General features: G+C 41.2%; 1 protein-coding gene across 6 annotated transcripts in view; it reads right to left on the reverse strand.

The window, feature by feature from the left end:
- The window catches only part of wdr7.S (WD repeat domain 7 S homeolog), a 241,781-nt gene that overhangs the window by 205,134 nt on the left and 14,649 nt on the right, over positions 1-21,998 (reverse strand). For 4 of the 6 annotated variants that reach the window (XM_041580608.1, XM_018244556.2, XM_041580607.1 and 1 more), the window contains exons 7-13: positions 19,393-19,512; positions 16,496-16,641; positions 13,674-13,776; positions 10,713-10,832; positions 6,006-6,147; positions 2,134-2,382; positions 90-310 (exon numbers count right to left, since the gene is read on the reverse strand). In XM_041580608.1, the coding sequence (XP_041436542.1) occupies positions 90-310; positions 2,134-2,382; positions 6,006-6,147; positions 10,713-10,832; positions 13,674-13,776; positions 16,496-16,641; positions 19,393-19,512 (1,101 nt within the window). The remainder of the gene's footprint in view (positions 1-89; positions 311-2,133; positions 2,383-6,005; positions 6,148-10,712; positions 10,833-13,673; positions 13,777-16,495; positions 16,642-19,392; positions 19,513-21,998) is intronic. The other 2 variants (XM_018244558.2, XM_018244561.2) reach the window with 1 other exon arrangement.

Raw genomic sequence — 21,998 nt, forward strand, 5'->3', positions numbered from 1 at the left:
AAGTATGGTGCAAAAACCAGTGCACCTTGGAGATCACAAATGACGACTTGAATGTTTGACACAATATACACATATAAATTTGTACTTACACTACAGTTGTCTGGCGGAACAAGAAGCTGTGTGATTTCACCCCCGTGTACACAAAATATGTGTTTCATCTCGCCAGAGAAAATGTCCCAAACAATAACAGAGAAATCAACCCCGCCGGATATGAGATAGCGCTGATCATAGCGCGAAGACACTTGGTGTGGATATAACAAACAGGTCACTTTATTGCGATGGCCACGCAGCGTTCTGTGGGGAGGCCAACCTGGAAATCAAAATAAGGTCACATTACACTTCTTAAAGGGGAAGTAAAGTCTAAAATAAAAATGCTAGAAATGCTGTATTTTGTATACTAAATATAAACATGAACTTACTGCACCACAAGCCTAATCAAACAAATGATTTATGCTTTCAAAGTTGGCCACAGGGGGTCACCATCTTGTAACTTTGTTAAACATCTTTGCAAGACCAAGACTGTGCACATGCTCAGTGTGGTCTGGGCTGCTTAGGGATCATTTTAATTATCAAAAGAGCACAAGTCAAATAATATGTGCCAGAAGCCGATACAGCAAGACTGATTAATAAGCAGAATATACAGACTGCACTGGCTCCTGTGTTGTCATGTAATCTAATGTGGATTTTATAGTTTTTGTATTGTTTAATACAAACTTTCTCCAACTCTGCAGAACCAGTGGCTGCAGCAAAATAATCCTCCAAATAGAATCCCAGTTTATCTGTTTAAATCTGGCTCCATGATCTTTGTCCCATCAGCTGGAGTTGGAAACAGTAAAGGGGATGTAAAGGCAAAATAAAATCCAATACAAATCTCTACAGTCGCCGACTGCTCTACAGGGAAACAAACAAAGCTGCTTGAGTTCTGCATGGCTGGGAAGTAAGGCGAGGGCTCCCCCTGCTGTTCATAAGTATGATTGTTTCCCTGCAGAGCAGTTAGGGACCGTCTGACAAATCCTATCCACAGCAGTGAATGAAAGGAGAATTTCCCTGCAAAGAGTCAGGTGTCTTACAAAAATGGTACACATTTTTTAATTAAAGTATATAGTAGATTTTTTTTCATTAAAAAAAGTAAAAATTGGATTTTATTTTTTTGCCTTTACATGCCCTTTAAGAAACAAAAATACTTATCTAAAAGTGCAAATAATGTCTACAACTGACAAATAGCAAAATGTGCTTTTTATTTCATGCCATTCTGCATGATTATTGGGGGGTGCAAAAAACTGGAGTGAATGCTTAATAATGGATTTTCATGAATAGTTTTTATTTTTTCCACATAAAGTTTTTGAGATATAAGTGGTTTATTAGTGTGCATCCTCAACCTAATCATTTTCCTACAACAAACAACCCAACCACACGCTGTCAGTAATGCATTGCAAGCTACTGAAGACTATAGGAGTCATTTACCACACAGAAACCACTATGCAAGTGTCAAAAAATAGGCAGCAATCACACTCTGCACACACTTGCACCGAATCCTTGTGCATGGCCAAACCGAATCGGAATCCTAATTTGCATATGTAAATTAGGTGTGGGAAGGGAAATCACGTGACTTTGTCACAAAACAAGGAAATAAAAAAACGTTTTTCCGACCTTTTCCTTTCCCACCCCTAATTTGCATATGCAAATTAGGATTCGGTTCGGTATTTGCCCGAATCTTTCATGAAGCATTTAGGGATTTGGTCGAATCCCAAAAAAAGGATTCTGTGCATCCATAGTTGTGGCATAGAAACCTTTCTCAATTCTTTCCTAAGCAGAAGAACATCAGAGCAGCCTCTTTCTTTCTCCTGACAACTTCCTTGACTACTTGGTGGTCAGACTGGTGGGAAACTGACCAGCAGGTGGCGCTGCTGTAACAAAATGTATTCATATTAACAGTGCGTGTATCCTTTAATATCTTGGAATTAAAAAAAAAATATATAATGAATGTAAATTGCAAAAGTGCTTAGAATAGCCCCCGCGTCAATTTTACATTCACATATTTTAACCAATATAAAAAAAACTGCCCACATGGCATGAACTTCACAACTAAGATGCTACTGCAAATGAACTGTGAAAAGGCAATTTTCTACTTACCTCTTCTTAACATGTGTTCACCCTGCAACAACTGAACTATGGCCGTTTGTGTGGCAGGAACAATTATTATACTGCCATCTTCCCGCCCACAAACCAGGCGGCCATGGGATGGGATGTAGACACTGGCTGTCACTTTAAGTGGCTCGCTGCTGTTTGGCATAATACTGAGCTGATCAATAATCCCAGCAGGAAGTGGCTGGAGTTTGTCAAATGCCTCCTGTAATGAGGTGGTGGTGGTGATCTTGAGCCCTGAAATACAGAAGGTGGAGAGGAAAACAATTCTTATTAACATTAGGGTTTATCTGTAAAGAAGCAAAGCATATTTCATAGAGGACTAAAGCTGTGAAACATTAACAGTGAAACATGTTTTAAAGGGGACCTGTCACCCAAAAAAATTATTCCAAATCCTATTAGCCAAGCAAAATTAACTTTAATTACACTATATAAATTATTTGAATCTTGTTTACTTCAGTCTGGGAATTCATAATTATAGCAAGCAGGCAGGAGCCATTTTGTGGACACTTATTAAGGCAAGTCTTGTATCATCTCAGAATCTTGTTTGTGCACCAGAATGGGGGACCTGATGTCCATCCCCATGCCCTGGTTACACAATTAAATGGTGAAGAGAGAGTGGGAATGTGGGGAGAGCAGTGACATCTAGGAAGAGCTGAATGGAAAGTGATTGTCTGTCCCGCCCCTATGTCTAAAACATAGAGGAGGGGCAGACAATATTTGATTGACAGCTGAGATTTTTAAATGAGTTTACAACAGCTATGAATGCTTTAATTCAACCCTTTAAATAAAAAAAAAAACGTTGCCCCCAACACACATAGACCTCCCTCCTCCCCCAGCCTAACTGCCCCCCCCCCCAGGGAAATGCCCCATACTTTATACTTACCCCTCGGCACAGATTCTGGCATCGGAGTTCCACGCAGCCATCTTCCGGGTCATCGGCAAGCTGAGTGGGAGATCAGCATGTTGGTGCATGCACAGTTGGAGCAATTTGCTGGCTTGCGACAACTGCACATGCGCCGAAACTCACGAAAATAGCTGAAGTGCCCCGGAAGAAGACACGAAGACCCGGAAGATGGCTGCGTGGAACTCTGATGCCAGAATCTGTGCCAAGGGGTAAGTATAAAGTATGGGGCATTTCCCTGGGGGGCAGTTAGGCTGAGGGGGGGGGGAGGTGTCTACATGGGGTGGGGGGTACGGGTTCTTTTCTCAAAGGGTTGAATTCTCCTTTAATAAAAAAAGAGAATTTGGATTTCATGTTAAATAGGAAAAGGACTTTGATTATACAGCTTTGTGTGTCTATGCGACAAGTTCCTTAAAAGAGAATGAAAGTCTGGTTAAAAACCCTAGGCCTCCTCCATAGCTTCATTCCGAAACTTCAAATTGCTGTTGTGCCTGTTGAGGGCAGTTAGAGGGTGCTATATTGCACTGCGTGATCTCTGGACAGTAGCATAAGCATCTGAAGCTAATCCGGAATTGTCAACTGTGCACCTCTGGAGAAAAGGAGATGAAGTGGCCCAAGATGGAACCCTAACACTCCTCCTACTCTGTTTTTTATAACCAGGACATGGAGCAGTTTTGGGGGCCCTCATTGGTGAAGTACAGGGGGTGGTGAGGGATGCACATATGGTTTAGTTCCAATTTAAGGATTTAACAAAGGGTAGCTAGTTGCAAAGAATAACTAGAACTATATAAATACAGGACATCAAAGGAGCTCGCTCAAGTGCCTACTATCCAATGTAGCCTTGCCTAGCTTGCTCTAAATAGAGTACAGGAAGAGCACCAAACCAGGCAGCAGTATGTGTATAGGTCAACCCCAGTGACACTGCTGATGGTTAAAGAAGTCCCAATGCATGGACTGTGTTAGACATCGCTCGTGTTGGATAGGTGGCATAATTTCACAGGCTGGCCATGTCAGCAGATAAGTGCCACTGACATAGACCAGTGATCCCCAACCAGTGGTTCATGAACAACATGTTGCTCTCCGACCCGTTGGATGTTGCACCCAGTGACCATAAAGTAGGTGCTTATCTTTGAATTCCAGGCTTGTGGGCAAGTTTTGGTTGTATAAAAACCAGGTGTACTCCCAAACTACGGGTTCGGAGCAATGCACCCAGGCCACTCGATATATTGGGCGAGTGCCTTTCCCTTTAAGTCTTAGCTTGAACAGAAGTTGTTTAATTCATGAGCGTCGGACCTGGGGTTCACACACCCAAGTCACAGCATTTAGGGGTGAGTGTTTCAATGTTTGGGGCTCAACAGCTACTTTGATTTGACAGATTAAGTAGCAACCCGCTTGTAAAAGAGGCATTTGGGACTGAGCAGCTTTTATTCAAGTTTGCACTCCCAAACAGAGCCTCCATTAGTCTGCCAGGGGCTACCAGTAGACAATGACAGCCCACAATTGGCACCTACAGGATGGATGCTTATGTTGCTCCAACTTTTTTTTTTACATTTGAATGTGGTATCAGGTAAAAAAAATATTGCGGACCCCTGACATGAGATGAGACGATGAGAGTTTATGGTTTAGCCTATATTTTCTGCTGCCATTGGACAGCACTTACATGAAGAAATAATTAATGTGCAGCATGGTCCAGCAGTCATGTGGATGGCTACAGTTAGGCATTTCCACCAGCGCTGTCCAACTGTTTAAATAAAGTTGATCAATTATTCACTGCATACATGTGGGGGGCATTTTTTCTTATTAACAATTTTAGGTTTTTTACATAATTACTTTACAGAGTAAAACAAAGAACGAAGAAGAAAGAGAACGGGGAGGGAGTGGGAGCCTGGGGAGTACTGGCATCAGTTCTTTTGCAGGTTTGCATGGTTGATTCACTTAAGGGGTAGAGATAAAGAATACGGTTTAGTCACTGGGTACTGGCATATCTGCAACTTTCTGATTTACCGAACTTGAACAATGAGTTTTGGCCTTAGGGACTTTGGATGGACTGAACGTTCTTTCATACATCTGTATGCGCTCCAATTCGTTGGGAGAGAACTTTTCTTCAAATTCTTTGCTAGCAGGCTTCTACTGGCCGACAATATTTGCATAGTTATTCTTTTTGAATTTTTGTCCAGTTGTTGCGTAAAGTGTCCTAATAAGGCCACTTCGGGCCGGAGTGAAAAGGGGATGCCCGTGGTTTGATCTATGAGTTGATTGACTCTGTGCCAATCTTTTTGCACACTGGTACATGCCCCCACTATTGTATTAATTCTCGTTGGCATCTCCAGCAGAGATTTGATGCGATGGGGAAGGCTTTTTGTATCCTCTCTGGGGTCACATACCATCGGTACATCAGTTTTGTTGTTAGTTCAAGGTGGTTGAGCGCTCAAGAGAATTTGAATGTTTGTACATATAGACATTCCCATAGCTCTGTGTTCATCGATAACTAACTAACTATATTAGATACATTTTTTATTTTGCACAGCCTATCCATTTACCCAGTTTTTATTTTTATTATTTTTACACTGAACAATTCCTTAAAGTCCTTTTCCCAGGCTATCCTCGCTGATGGTTTGCTTGTGGTTTTTTATACAAAAGAGCTCAGTGGATCAGTTTATCTTGGAGGCCCACATTTCCCCTGCAAGCCTCTAGATGGGGAGCCCTGTCTTAGATTATGCAACAAAAAATCTTTTTTTCACAGGTCCATGTCACTCTTGGAATTTCTGTACAACAGCTTCTCCTAGGTTGAGTGATGTCAATATGTCTGCAATGGTCTCTATGTTGGATATTGTATGCCGAACTACTCCCCCAAATGTTTCTGAGAGACCATTGCAGACATATTGACATCACTCAACCTAGGAGAAGCTGTTGTACAGAAATTCCAAGAGTTTGTTCATCTTAAATGTAAATATACCTTGTTTGCTCTCTAGCTGTTCAAGTGTGTCCGGAACACTCCAAATACACAGCCTTCCAGAAGAGTCTCCTTGGATTAAAAGTTTATGGAAAGATTTCCTTCGTCCGTAAAAAAACCTTGTGACCGGGGGACAGATAAGTAGCTGTGGGATAAATATACATAATAATCATGACAAGGGTTTAAAATAGTGCGACATCCACTTCCTTGCCACATGCGTCCTCAGAAATAAAGACTAACAGAAAAGGAAAAATTGTTAAAAAAAAAAAAAAGCAAGCTTGTTTTGTTACTAAATCCCTGTTAGCTCATAAGTAAAAAAAAGAATAAAAAGAATGAAAGGAATTGCATCTAAAGGCAATTATTTATTATGTTCATATTCAGTAGAACAAGTGAGCAAAGAAAAAACCCAGCCCAAAGCCAATTTAGTAAAGTTATTTTCCATGCTCAAAAGCGCACACTCCCTGGACTTGCACTTCTAGATCTGGAGGCATACAGCTCGGAACAATTCCAGTACCAACAAAAGATAAAGATCCAAATTGGCTGCTTCCCCTACTACTATACCGTTTCTTCACCTCGGGTCCCCGGATGTATTCTGATACAACTCACAGCATAACCCTACCTATAATTAAGCATCAAGGCACCCTTAGGTGGGGAAGATGCTGCCAACCTATAAGTCACAACTGAAAAAAATAGTCCTCTCTTACTCTAGTACTACAAGCAACAGGGGTAATGTAAGGAAAGGCACAGAGTATGCACTAGGTCCAATACCCTATAGTGCCCGCTTTACCCTTTAAGATTGTAAAGTCTTTCGACAGGGCCATCTTAAAGGAGAAGGAAAGGTTAAAACTAACTAAGCTTTATTAGAAAGGTCTATATAAATACACCAGTAAACCCTTAAAGTAATGCTGCTCTGAGTCCTCTGTCAAAAGAAACACCACATTTCTTTCCTTCTATTGTGTACTCATGGGCTTCTGTATCAGACTTCCTGTTTTCATCTTAAACCTCAAGGGCTAGGGCTTGAGCATGCTCAGTTTGCTCCTCCCCCCCTACTGTAATCTGAGCTCAGAGCTAGGAGCCAGCAGGAAGAGACCCAGGCCAGGTATCTAGAGCCGTTTAATCAGGTATAGAAAAGCATTCTAATGAATAAAAATGGTGTTCTGGAATGCACTTTTGTGGCTAATCTACTGGCAATAAACTGCCTTGGTAACTTTCCTTCTACTTTAAACTCTGGAATGGAATCTGTATTTTTGTAGTATACACACATTCATTGTACAGCACTGTGGAATATGTTGGCTCTTTACAAATAGGTGTCAGTTGTAGGGCTGGGTCCTGAGTTCGATCCCCACCAGGGTAATATCTGCAAAGAGTATGTATTCTATCCAGGTGTCTGCATGGGTTCCCCAGTTTCCAAAAACACTACAGGTCAGTTAATTGGCTCCTGATAAAATTTACCCTAGTGTGTGTGAATGTGATATGAGCATTAAATTGTAAGCAGTGAAAGATATATGTAAAGCACCACGTAAACATGGACCAGGGGAGTAAGGCAACAAAGTCATAAAAGTCCTGCATATCAGGAAGAGCTTCCAGAAAGGTGGTGGGGCAGAATAAGGATAAAAAAAGGAAACTGAATAACAATGAGGAGAGAGTGAAGGATACAATAAACTGCTGCAGCTGCATTGTGGTATCACCTGCATTTGTATTAACCTAAAAATGTGGAGGGTGCATTAGAACTAGGGAACCCCCGAATCCTTTGTGAAAGATTCGGCCAAATACTGAACCGAATGCGAATTCTAATGCAAATTTGTGGTGGAAAGAGGAAAACATTTTTACTTCCTTGTTTTGTGACAAAAAGTCATGCGATTTCCCTCCCTGACCCTAATTTGCATATGCAAATTAGGATTCGGTTTGGCCTGGCAGAAGGATTCGGCCCAATGGATTCGGTGCATCCCTGAATTAGAACAAGTTTGGGGGATCAGCAGTGAAAGACAATGGGCAACACAGTAGCTTAGTGGGTAGACCATCTGCCTTGCAGCACTAGGGTCATTACCCTTTTATTGTCAATTTCCATGCAAAAACTGATTATACTTGGATTATTTTATCAACTCTCAAAGACAGATGATGTTTATCAATACAACTAATAAAGCTCGGAACCTGCAAATTACATATCAGAATCCCATTCTAGTACAAAAGGCAACAAAACCTGCAAATGATAGCGGCATGCTGAGAAAAATACCGGCAATTTCATACTGCAGTAAAGCCTTATGAATCTAAAGGATCATCATTATGTTATTGTAAAAATAATAAATGAAATAAAAAATTTTGCAATTTTAAAATGACTGTGGGGCCTCCTGGTGGGAAGAGTAAAACAAAAGCCTGACAATACAAAAGGAATAATAGACTAGAAAAGAGGCATGCAATTACACAAACTTCAAGGAATGTGGAGAAAAGGTATTTGTGGCCCTCTAGCATCGGAGACTTGTACACAGAGGGAACATACAGTGAAAATCAAGTACAGAGAAAACTTGGCTAAAATCCATAAAAAGGGCATTACTATATTAACTATATATTATACATTTTAGGACAGCCAAATGAATATGCTGCACTCCCCCACCCTGTCACAACTCCTGCACCTCCCCCCAAGCTAGCATTCCACTATACATACATAGAATGCTCCCTCCAGCTACACACTGACTGGAGTCTAGGAGGAAGAGTTCCATATAGGAGACATGAGGAGGTCTAAAACAGGAGGTATGAAGGTCTGAAACGGGCACATGAGGCGGTACTATGGAGGTTGAAAGGGGACATTAAGAAGAAAGTCTGAAACGGGACACAAGAGGAGGTATGGAGGAGGTCAAAACTGGACAGATGAGGAGATATAGAAAGGGTCTGAAATGGGACACATGAGGAGATCTGAAAAAGGAGGTATGGAGGAGGTCTAAAAAAGGGACACATGAGGAGGTCTGAAAAGGGACACATGGAGGATGTCTGAAACGGGACACATGGAGGATGTCTGAAACGGGACACATGGAGGATGTCTGAAACGGGACACATGGAGGATGTCTGAAACGGGACACATGGAGGATGTCTGAAACGGGACACATGGAGGATGTCTGAAACGGGACACATGGAGGAGGTCTGAAATGGGACACATGGAGGCTGTATGAAACAGGAGGAATGGAGGAGGTGTGAAATGGGACAAAGGGGAAGGTATGAAGGACTGAAACGGGCACATGAGGCAGTATTATGGAGGCTGAAAGGGGACACGTGAGACATTAAAAAGAGTATCTGAAACGGGACACAAGAGGAGGTATGGAGGAGGTCAAAACTGGACAGATGAGGTGGTATGGAAGGGGTCTGAAAAGGGAGACATGAGGAGGTCTGAAACAGGAGGTATGGAGGAGGTCTGAAACGGGACACATGAGGAGGTCTGAAACGGGACACATGAGGAGGTCTGAAACGGGACACATGAGGAGGTCTGAAACGGGACACATGAGGAGGTCTGAAACGGGACACATGAGGAGGTCTGAAACGGGACACATGAGGAGGTCTGAAACGGGACACATGAGGAGGTCTGAAACGGGACACATGAGGAGGTCTGAAACGGGACACATGAGGAGGTCTGAAACGGGACACATGAGGAGGTCTGAAACGGGACACATGAGGAGGTCTGAAACGGGACACATGAGGAGGTCTGAAACGGGACACATGAGGAGGTCTGAAACGGGACACATGAGGAGGTCTGAAACGGGACACATGAGGAGGTCTGAAACGGGACACATGAGGAGGTCTGAAACGGGACACATGAGGAGGTCTGAAACGGGACACATGAGGAGGTCTGAAACGGGACACATGAGGAGGTCTGAAACGGGACACATGAGGAGGTCTGAAACGGGACACATGAGGAGGTCTGAAACGGGACACATGAGGAGGTCTGAAACGGGACACATGAGGAGGTCTGAAACGGGACACATGAGGAGGTCTGAAACGGGACACATGACGAGGTCTGAAACGGGACACATGACGAGGTCTGAAACGGGACACATGACGAGGTCTGAAACGGGACACATGAGGAGGTCTGAAACTGGACACATGAGGAGGTCTGAAACTGGACACATGAGAAGGTCTGAAATGGGACACATGAGGAGGTCTGAAACGGGACACATGAGGAGGTCTGAAATAGGAGGTATGGAGGAGGTCTGAAACAGGAGATATGGAGGAGGTCTGAAACGGGACACGTGAGGAGGTCTGAAACGGCACACGTGAGAAGCTCTGAAATGTGACACATGAGGAGGTCTGAAACGGGACACATGACGAACCGAATAAAAACCCTCACATGGGGAATTTCTAGATAGACATTACAGCCGCAATACAGCAAATGAAAGTATTTCATGTGTATTTACACCTAAAAAGAAATATAAATGCACATCTTACAGAATGGATGTTACAAACAGTAGAGTAATAAATAATTCCAAAATTGCATCCCTTTATTTTGCATAGTGAAGTAGTGCACCTGCTCAATGCCTAAAGTCCATAAATACAGATAATATGCTAGAAATGCAACAGCAACAAACAACAGGAAAATGAAAGAAGATATGATGAATGTGCATGCAGAAATTCAGCTACAAGTTCCAGTATGTGAGGTTGGTTTGAGGGAAACAGCACACGAGGATTAGTCAGGAGTTACACACCAAACACACAGGACTCTCTTACTATTGCCTCAAGAGGCCTTGTGTGAAACAAAGTCCGAGGTGTGTACAGTCCCAGGGTAATGGTTTGATCTGGGTGCTCATTGACAGGAACCTGGACAAGAGCTTCCACATCATGACTTTCCTGTGATTGCCACAAACGGCAGGAGAAACGGAAAATGATGCATAAAGGAAACCGGGGAATAAATACATGGAGCCAACAAAATGTAAAAATAGGATTTAAAAAAATTGGAAATAAAAATGGAAATGTATTGGACACAGCAGACAACCTCTTGACAAACAAGCTTTCTATTTGCGAAGCTTCAGCCCTGACCTTTATGGCCTTTCAACCAACCCTGACTAATTGGCTAGAATCTATTAAAGGAGAATTAAACCCTAAAAATGAATATGGCTAAAAACGCCATATTTTTATATACTGAACTTACTGCATTAGCCTAAAGTTTCAGCTTGTCAAATGCAGCAATGTTCCAGGACTTCAAACTTGTCACAGGGGGTCACCATCTTGGAAAGTGTCTGTGACACTCACATGCTCAGTGGGCTCTGATTGGCTGTTGAGAAGCTAAGCTTAGGGCTCGTCACTAATTATCCAGCAGAAAATGAGCTTCCCTGGCTGTAATATAAGCTGATGCTACAGGTTTGCTGATTATTAAATTCTGATGCTAATTGCACTGGTTTCTGTGCTGTCATGTAGTATTTATCTGTATTAATTACTAATCAGCCTTATATTGTGACATTTCTATTCTATGTGTACTGTATATTGTGAGTGGGTCCCTAAGCTCAGTAAGTGACAGCAGCACAGAGCATGTGCAGTGAATCAGCAGAAAAGAAGATGGGGAGCTACTGGGGCATCTTTGGAGACACAGATCTTTACTGCTAAAGGGCTGTGTTTGCCTTGGGCTGGTACAGAAGCACAAAACATCATGTAGAACATTTCTAACATACTTAATCTTTAGTTAAGCTTTAGTTTTCCCTTAAAGGACATTCAACTACTGAACATTCAACTGTTTAGGACATGGGATCCCAGTCACATGTGTTATGTCCTATATAATATATAGGAAGTGCATAAGAAAGGTCACATCATACGGCATTACAATCAATTTACAGCACATGCTCTGGGTTTACGGACCAACCACAATGTGCAGTGTATATACACACAATATAAATATGCGGCAGCAAAGAAACTAGTGTATTCTGCATCAGAATTGATAAATAATTAGCCTCTATGACAGATGGATGTTGCTCTCAGTGGCCTCAAAGCAGGAGCTTATATTTGAATTCCAGGCTTGAAGGCAAGTTTTGGTTGTATAAAAAACAGATGTACTGGTAACCAGAGTCTTGTGTAGGCTGTCAGTCCACATAGGGGCTAAATAGCCAATCAATAGCCAATATCAATAGTTGGGGAGCCCTAGTCCAATGAGATCCAAGATGGGGAGCTGCTGAAGACAACCGTGAAGGCCTGGCCTGCTGAAACTCTGAGCTGAACACAGGGCAGATGCACCACTTCTTTACAAGGGATTCTGTCATGACTTTTATGATGCTGTTTTTATTTCTAAATGACACTGTTTACACTGCAAATAATTCACTCTACAATATAAAATTTCATGAACCAGCAAGCGTATTTTTTAGTTGTAATATCGGTGTGTAGGTGCATCTCAGGTCATTTTGCCTGGTCATGTGCTTTCAGAAAGAGCCAGCACTTTAGGATGGAACTGCTTTCTGGCAGGCTGTTGTTTCTCCTACTCAATGTAACCGAATGTGTCTCAGTGGGACCTGGATTTTACTATTGAGTGCTGTTCTTAGATCTACCAGGCAGCTGTTATCTTGTATTAGGGCAATTCGGGGAGATTAGTACCCCCAGGAAGAGAGGATTTGTCACTTTCCTGCCGGCTAGAATCAAAACCTGCAGGCCCAGTGTCGCTAACTTACAGAAGTGGGGCACTTTTGAGTGTAATAGACTGTGCAGGTGGGGAGTAGGACCAATGGAGGCCAGTTTAGGGGGGCTAGGGTTTGGGGGAGGGGTTAAGTTCTCCTTTTAGAAAAAAATGTGTATATATTGCTCCTAGGTTTCTCAGTTATACATAGCGAGGGGCTCCAGGCTAAGTATAATAAGCCTCAGCTGAGAGGAAGTTTTGGTGCCTCAGTCTGTATAGTGACTCGCAAGAGAAGGAGTTTGTGAAGAGCTACTGCAGGGCACAAGGGGCTGGGGCTCTAAGGTACTGAGCCTTCCCCTTGTTTGGGTTGGATGAGATCCTTATGAATACCCCACAGGAGTGACTGTTCTGTTTTCATTTAAATGAATGCCCCTGCAGAAGTGATTGTGTTTATTAAACTTGTTTTTTTGCAACCTGTTTTGTGGATAATAAACAGTGGGGGAATCTGCTTTAAAACAGCAACTTGTCGTCACTGAATCCTGTCTGCTTTAACTCTACCAATACCAATTTTAGCAAACCCCCACAATATTTTCTTTCCCTTTTTTTTTTTTTTTTTTTACTTTCTATTTTTTTCTTTTTTTTTGCTAATGGATTTGTTGTTTTTTGGATTTAGTGCACACACCCTGTATAAACAATCCCTTCTTCTAATTGCTCTCTCTGTATTCCGGATTGTGTGGGGGCAGTCGGAAGCAGAGGGTTTACAGAGAAGGAAAATGAATTAATGAATAACCAAAGAAAAAAAATAAATAACTGGGAAGGAGCTAGTTTGTTAGTCCCTCCGCCTGGATAACTAAAATGGCGATATCTACCTCAGACCAGCGAACGTGCTTTACAAATTACTAACGCCAAGGAACTGGCACTTTTTTCCCCGACTTTAACTTCATTCATTAACTCCGAAAAAGCACGGCGGTGCGATTTTGTGTATAATTAAATACGCCTTTTAGTGACATTGCGCTGAATTTATTTAGTGCAACCAAAATCAGATATACGGTTATAGATACTATAATAGATATAATGGATTTGGGCTACACTACCTGTCTGTCTTCTTTTGGCATAACGCTGTACAGCAATGGAGGGATAGAATTTTCTATTGCCTTTCCAACATCACTGCGGAATGTGTCACTGGCTGGAATGCAGCTGAAGAGAGAAGCACAGTCATGTTTAGAGCTTTCAGTAAAAAGAAGCTGGACAAGAAATCGGCAAGCCACTATAAATTATATACAGGTATTGGATCCGTTATCTGGAAAGCTCCAAATTACGGAAAGCCTGTCTGCCATAGACTCCATTTTATCCCATTAATCCAAATTTTTAAAATGATTTCCTTTTTCTCTGTAAAAAAACATTACCTTGTACTTGATCCCAACTAAGATATAATTAATCCTTATTGGAAGCAAAACCAGCCTATTGGGTTTATTTAGGGGCCCATTTACTTAGTTCGAGTGAAGGAATAGAATAAAAAAAACTTAATTTCGAATGTTTTTTTTGGCCATCGAATTGGCTACTTCGACCTTCGACTACGACTTCGAATTGAACGATTCGAAACTAAAAATCGACCATTCGATAGTCGAAGTACTGTCTCTTTAAAAAAAACTTCGACCCCCTACTTCGCCACCTAAAACCTACCGAGGTGCCATGTTAGCCTATGGTGAAGGTCCCCATAGGCTTTCTATCAATTTTTAGGTCAAATAAAAATCGTTCGATCAATGGATTAAAATCCTTCGAATCGAACGATTCAACGGATTTAATCGTTCGATCGAACAATTTTTCGTTCGATCTAACTATTTGAACTAAATCCTTCGACTTCGATATTCGAAGGATTTACATTTGCCAGTTGAATATCGAGGGTTAATTAACCCTCGATATTCGACCATAAGTAGATTTGCCCCTTAATGTTTACTTGATTTTCTAGTAGACTTAAGGTATGAAGACCCAAATTTCAGAAATTACAAGATACAGGAATGGGAACTTTTATCCAGAATGCTTGGGATCTGGGGGTTTTTGGATAACTGATCTTTCTGTAAAATATGAAGATCCAAATCACAGAAAGATCGGTTAGCCGAAAAACCCCAGATCCCGAGCATTCTGAATTAAAGGTCCCATTCCAAAGTGGTATAAAGGCGATACATTTATTGGCTAACTAAAATAATCATAGCAAGCTTTCAGAACATTTTAGTTCTTTTTTCAAGCGGATTACAATGAAGCTGTGGCGTTCTCGTGTATACAGTTGTGCTCTTAAGTTTACATAACCTGGCAGTATTTATGATTTCTTAACCATTTTTCAGAGAATATGAATGACAACACAAAAACCTTTCATTCACTCATGGTTAGTGGTTGGCTGAAGCCATTCATTGTCAAACAACTGTGTTTACTCTTATTAAAATTGTAATCACTACACAAACTGCCCAAATGACCCTGATCAAAAGTTTACATACCCCGGTTCTTAATACCGTGTATTGCCCCCTTTAACATCAATGACAGCTTGAAGACTTTTGTGGTAGTTGTGGATGAGGTTCTTTATCTTCTCAGATGGTAAAGCTGCCCATTCTTCCTGCCAAAAAGCCTCCAGTTCCCATAAATTCCTGGGCTGTCTTGCATGAACTGCACGTTTGAGGTCTAACCAGAGTGGCTCAATGATATTGAGGAAACAAGCACATCACCTGACGAAGGGACCAGCCCCCGAAACGTTGTGCTTGTTTGACACAATAAACTCATAGGGGTCTATCCCCTTTTGCATTCATCTCTGTGTGCCGGTTCCTCATTTGCTTGTTTCCTGTGGATCCAGGGGAGTGCCGTCTCCCTAGAGGACTGAGCACCGGATAATTGCACCAAGGAAAGGCCAGGGAGTGCATACGAATTTCACTTTGACCATCAATGATATTGAGGTCAGGAGACTGAGATGGCCACTCCAGAACCTTCACTTTATTTTGCTGTAGCCAATGACAGGTCGACTTGGCCTTGTGTTTTGGATCATTGTCATGTTGGAATATCCAAGTACGTCCATGAGCAGCTTCCGGGCTGATGAATGCAAATTTTCCTCCAGTATTTTTTGTATTTGTGGGTTTTTCTTTGCATCCCGAGAATTTTTCTGGCATTTGTGGCTGAAATTTTAGTTGGTCTAATTGACCGTGGTTTGGTTTCAACAGAACCTCTAATTTTCCACTTCTTAATTAGAGTTTGAACACTGCTGATTGGCATTCTCAATTCCTTTGATATTTTCTTATATCCCTTTCCTGTTTTATAGAGTTCAACTACCTTTTCCCGCAGATCCTTTGACAATTATTTAGCTTTCCCCATGACTTAGACCCTTGCATCTTTCATCCAGTGCTGCACTGATGTTTTTTTGGGTTCTGTCAGGAGTCCAGAAAGTCATTGACCACAGGTGAAGATGGTTACCTTTAATAGCCATTCTAACCCTTTTGTGTCAAGTTGTGTGCATGTTATCCGGCCAAATCACCAGGGTATGGAAACTTTTGATCAGGGTCATTTGGGTAGTTTGTGTAGTGATTAGGATTTAAAAAGAGTCAACACAGTTGTTTGACAATAAATGGCTTCAGCCAAACACTAACCATGAGTGAATGAAACGTTTTTGTGTTATCAATTATATTCTCTGATAAATGGTTAAGAAATCAAATTCTGCCAGGGTATGTAAACTTATGAGCACAACTGTATATACAGCATTCAGGTCAAATGACCAACAAAAAGGAATATCAATCTGAGTGTAAGGTGTTAAAGTGTGAGAAAGAAATACACACCACCGAGTCACTGTAACCAATAACTGGACACACCAATAGGAAATCATTTCATCACTCCAAAAAGGATTTAAGAATTTTAAAACGGATAATGAGATTCACATTACCTGGCTGGAAGTTTATAAATAAAACTTTGACCATCTTCTGTCCAAATGATTACTTTATCTGCTGATATAAAATCCCCTCCGGTCCATGTCTGGCCTTCTTCACTTGGGAATGAACATAATAAGGAATAGTCTCCGGCATCAAAGACCTAAAAAAAAATAGCATTTCATCAAATGAAGAAAAAAAAAAAATCTATGAGCAACTTTTTCTTAAAAAAAAAACGTCCGTCTCTGAGTTTATCAAAATGTGAGATTAAATCTCGCCACAGAAAAACCCACTCACTTTCTATCCATTCCTATGGAATTCTTAAAACGTTTTTATCGTATGGTAAACTCCATTAATAAATACAGGTATGGGACCTGTTATCCAGAATGCTCGGGACCTGAGGTTTTCCGGATAATGGATCTTTCCGTAATTTGGGTCTTCATGCCTTAAGTCTACTAGAAAATCATATAAACATTAAATTAACTCAATAGGCTGGTTTTGCTTCCAATAGGGATTCATTATATCTTAGTTGTGATCAAGTACAAACTACTGTTTTATTATTACAGAGAAAAAGGAAATCATTTTAAAAAATTTGTATTATTTGGATAAAATGGAGTCTATGGGAGACAGCTATTCCGTAATTCGGAGCTTTCTGGATATCGGGTTTCCGGATAAGGGATCCTATACCTGTACAATTCTAAAAATCCCATGTCTCCGCCCATGATGCCTAATTGGAGAATGAAAAAAACTCTAATTTTTGAGGTCGTTCTATGTGTATGACTTGAGACAAGTAAATACCTTCTGATTTCAGAAGGCTACACTTTGCATGTAAATGAGTGTGAAGGGCTTTTTGGCTCCTTTTATCCCATCTCACCCAAACCAGGTTCTGTTATTTAAAAATCCCATAGGAATGAATAGAAAGCGAGTGAGTTTTTCTGTGGTGAGTTCTAATCTCACATTTTGATAAATCTGCCCCTATATGACAGATGGGCATCTTGCTGAACTAGAACTTCCAGCACTCGAGAACCTTCAGCAGCATTCTGAGAGTTGTAGTTGAACACCATATGAAAGAGAAGGTTGCCCAGCCCGTATTTAAAGGGAAGGATAAGTTGTCACTTGTCTACAACATTCAAACTTGTGATCAAGAAAATTCCACGTTACTTACAGATGTTGCAAAGGAAGCACAGCATTCCCCACCACCACCGCTCCCCAGTTGCTATGGTAATTGACTCTAGAAACCAGACAGTATAAAAGAATGCAGACTTCCTGAAAATTTCCTGAATAAATAACTGGATCACATTTGGGGTAAGTGCAGAGATGTCAGATGCAGACCATATGCCCAGCCTATAGATTCCTCAATTAATCGGATTTTCTGCACATCAGCAGAATGCCGTAGACTAAGTATTAATGAAAACGTTTTCATTAAGGGACTTGACCGTGCAATTGCAGACCCCATTTAATACCCATTGCCAGCTCCTTTGATAAGTCATAGGGAGGCACATTTATCAAGGGTCGAATTTCGAATTAATGTGAGTTTTTTAAAACTCACATAAATTCGACCAATCGAAATCCATGAATAAAATTGCATTTTCTTAGCTCGGACAAATTTGAATGAGAAAAATTTGATTCAAGTTTTTTTCTGCTAAAAATAAAACTCAAATGTCAGGAAGGCTGCAAAAAAACATCACCAAATGGATCCCTGGACCTCTCCCATTGACTTATACAGCAATTCGGCAGGTTTTAGGTGGCGAATAGTAGAATTCGAGTTCTTAAAAGGCCGGAGTTCGAATTTAAACTCAAATCGAATTTGGATAATTGACAATTCGAATTGGAGAGCTTTGACCAAAAAAGAATTGAAAATTCGAATTCTCATTTCGATCCTTAAAGGAGAAGGAAAGGTTAAAACTAAGTAAGCCTTATCAGAAAGGTCCATCTAAATATACCAGTAAACCCCCAAAGTAGTGCTGCTCTGAGTCCTCTGTCAAAAGAAACACTGCATTTCTTCCCTTCTATTGTGTACTCATGGGCTTCTGTATCAGACTTCCTGTTTTCAGCTTAAACCTCATTGCCCTGGGCAAGAGCATGCTCAGTTTGCTCCTTCCCCCCCCCCTTCTCTACTGTAATCTGAGGCCAGAGCAGTGAGAGACTCAGGCAGGAAGTGATGTCACACCATGTTAATACTGCAGCTCCTATCCTAAACAAACAGAGTTTCTAGAGCTTTTTACTCAGTTATGGTAAAACATTCTACATAATAAATATAGTATTCTAGCGTGCACTATTGTAGCTAATCTATTGGCAATAAAATCCCTCCGTAGCTTTCCTTCTCCTTTAATAAATCTGCCCCTTAAAGGACCAGTAACATCAAAAATGTTTTTAAAGATATTCGTTAGTATAAAACGAAAAATAAACACCAAGACAAGTTAAACTTTTAAATTTCAAAGCCTTTATTAAGAAATAACTTACTGAAACTCCACTTCCCCTCCTCTTCAGAAAAGTTCATTTGTCTTGGTGTTTATTTTTCGTTGTATACTAACGAATTTTTTTTTTTAAAAAAATTTGTTGTTACTGGTCCTTTAATCTTGATGGTAAAGAGCAGTCAGATAATGTATCCAATACTCAGGTTTTATATTTCCTTATTATAAAGTGGGGGAAGTTCTTTCAGATAAAATTCGAATAGGCATCCCTACAACATTTTTGTAATTGTGATATCGGAGCTTAGATATCTGAAGCTGCTGACTTCAGCGAGGCTAGCTGTCCATAATTACACAAAAAACTCAGCCCAATCATAGATGGCATATGCCACCTGAATACAGTCAATATGGCAATGGAAGGTGGCAATTGCAAGGTGGCATTTAGAGGGGTGGGAAAGATGCACCTGTTTTAACTTTCTGTTCATCGAAAAACTGCAACTTACCCTCCAATACTTGGAACACACAACCAAGAGAGAACGCTGGGTAAATGCACAGAAAGAAATGCTTTGGCAATTCTGGCAGTAAATTGGTTTGGATTCTTCTTCGAACACTGGTTCCGTCTCCTTAAAGTCAAGTGTAGAAAATGGTAAATTAGCTAGTGAAGATACAGTAGATACGGAGGTATTTACAGCAGTAAGAACAGACTGTTAGCTCTTGTGAGAAGGGCACACCGGTTCAATTTTGATTCTATACCCTTTGTTTTTGTTTTTTTGAAATCATTGTAAGGTTAGAGTTTTACTGGCTCACAACACGTACAGGTATGGGACCTGTTTTCCAGAATGCTCGGGACCTGGGGGTTTTCGGATAATGGATCTTTCTGTAATTTGGATCTTCATATCTTAGGTCTACTAAAAAATCATGTAAACATTAAATAAACCCGATAGGCTGGATTTGCCTCCAATAAGGATTAATTATATCTTAGTTGGGATCAGGTACAAGCTACTGTTTTATTACTGCAGAGAAAAAATTTTTGGATATGGATAAAATCTTGTCTATGGAAGACGGTCTTTCCATAATTCAGAGCTTTCTGGATAACGAGTTTTCTGATAATGGATCCCATACCTGTATATTTACTAGTATTCTGGCCCCTAGGCATAGACAGGTGGCATTACATTAAAATGGAAATAAATTACTTGTAAGATTAAAGCTTTTTGAGGTTTAAACTGTTTTTAATTTTTGTAGGAACACATAAACCTGTTTGTATAGCTCTTTAAAAAAAAGCACAGAACAGAGGATCCTTGGAATAAACCATCAGAGCAAAGAATGGTAATATGGGAGCCTCAGGCAAGAGACGAGACAATCAATATCAGAGGCTTTTGCCAATATCAGCTGCCTCATCTCCAACCATAAACGCACAGACTATAATGACATGAGCAATTGCCCAAAAGTGAACATCCCCTTTAAGTGAATTGAAAAAGCCTAGCAATAATGTTTTCAGAGAGGCAGACAGTGTTTAAAGGAATTATTCAGTGTTAAAATAAAAACTGGGTATATAGATAGGCTGTGCAAAATAAATAATGTTTCTGATAGGGATGCACCAAATCCACTATTTTGGATTCGGCCAAACCCCCGAATACTTTGCAAATGCAAATTAAGGATGGGAAAGGGAAAACAGGATTTTTGTACTCACCGTTAAATCTGTTTCTCTGTAGTTAAAGGGGGGACACAGGGAACGATGGGGTTAAGCTCCATCCTTCAGGAGGCAGGAAACTTGAATAGTAATTAAGTGGGCATGTCAGGTCAGGCTTAAACCCACCCACAGTACAATCCTATTCATTTTGTTCCAAAGCTGCCAACGGAACTTATATACATTAACTCAAGAAAACAGGCAGAACTGAAAAACAGGGGAGTATTCAGTAGAGACCAACATGGTCAACGGTCGAAAGCTCGCCGCAGGGCGGGAAGCCCTGTGTCCCCCTTTCGACTACAGAGAAACAGATTTAACTGTGAGTACAAAAATCCTTAGGGGGACACAGGGAACGATGGGGACTTACCAAAGCAGTCCCAAAACAGCAGGGTGGGTGCGCGCCTTCAAGGGTGTTGCTTAATTATTTTATTACGGATTGCAACACCGTACGTCCGAGGGAAGCCTTGGCCGACGAAAATTTGTCGACATTGTAGAATTTGGTAAATGTGTGAATGGAAGACCAGGTAGCCGCCTTGCAAATCTGTTCCAATTGAACAGAGTTACGCCATGCCCAGGAGGCCACCACCGCTCTCGTAGAATGCGCCCGAATTTCTTCTGGTGGTGCTCTTCCTTTTGCCGTAGCATGTTTGATTGTTTCTCTGATCCATCGAGATATTGATGTTTTAGATGCTGCTTGACCCCTGCGGTGTCCAGAAGGGAGAACAAACAGAGACTGTGAAGTTCTGAATGACTTGGATCGATCTATGCACCACCGAAGAGCTCTCACAACATTGAGTTTGTGTATTCTTCATTCTTTGTCGTTCTTTGGGTCCGGACATAAAGAGGGCACGATGTCTTGGTTAACATCGAATGGAGAAACCACCTTAAGTAGGAAAGATGGCACTGTGTGGAGTACAGCTTTATCCTTGTGAAACGTTAGGTAAGGAGGCTCACAAGACAAGGCACCGAGTTCTGACACTCTTCTGGTAGATGAGACTGCTACGAGGAACACTGCCTTCCAGGTAACCCAGGTGTCTGATATTGAGACCAACGGCTCGAATGGTGGATCGAGTAGGGCTTCCAGCACCAAGTTCAGATCCCAACCCGCTACTGGGGACAAACGGAGGGGCAATATGAGCAACTCCCTGTAGAAAGGTGTGTATAATATCCTCATTAGCTAACTTGTGTCGAAACCTGGATCTTAAGGGAGCTGAGCTTCAGGCCCAGTTCTAATCCATGCTTTAGAAAAGACAGTATTTGTGGTAAATTGAATTCGTTGAAGGGAAATCTGTTTCCCCGCACCAGAGTGCCACACTCTGTGGTAGGACTTAGATGACGATGCGTTGTGTGCCTTCAGTATTGTTGGAAAGACCTCTTCCACTAAACCACTACTCCGCCATATGGATGTCTCAACAGCCAACC

This window comes from Xenopus laevis, chromosome 1S, assembly GCF_017654675.1.
Source record: "Xenopus laevis strain J_2021 chromosome 1S, Xenopus_laevis_v10.1, whole genome shotgun sequence".
In the NCBI taxonomy this organism is placed as follows: Eukaryota; Metazoa; Chordata; class Amphibia; order Anura; family Pipidae; genus Xenopus; species Xenopus laevis.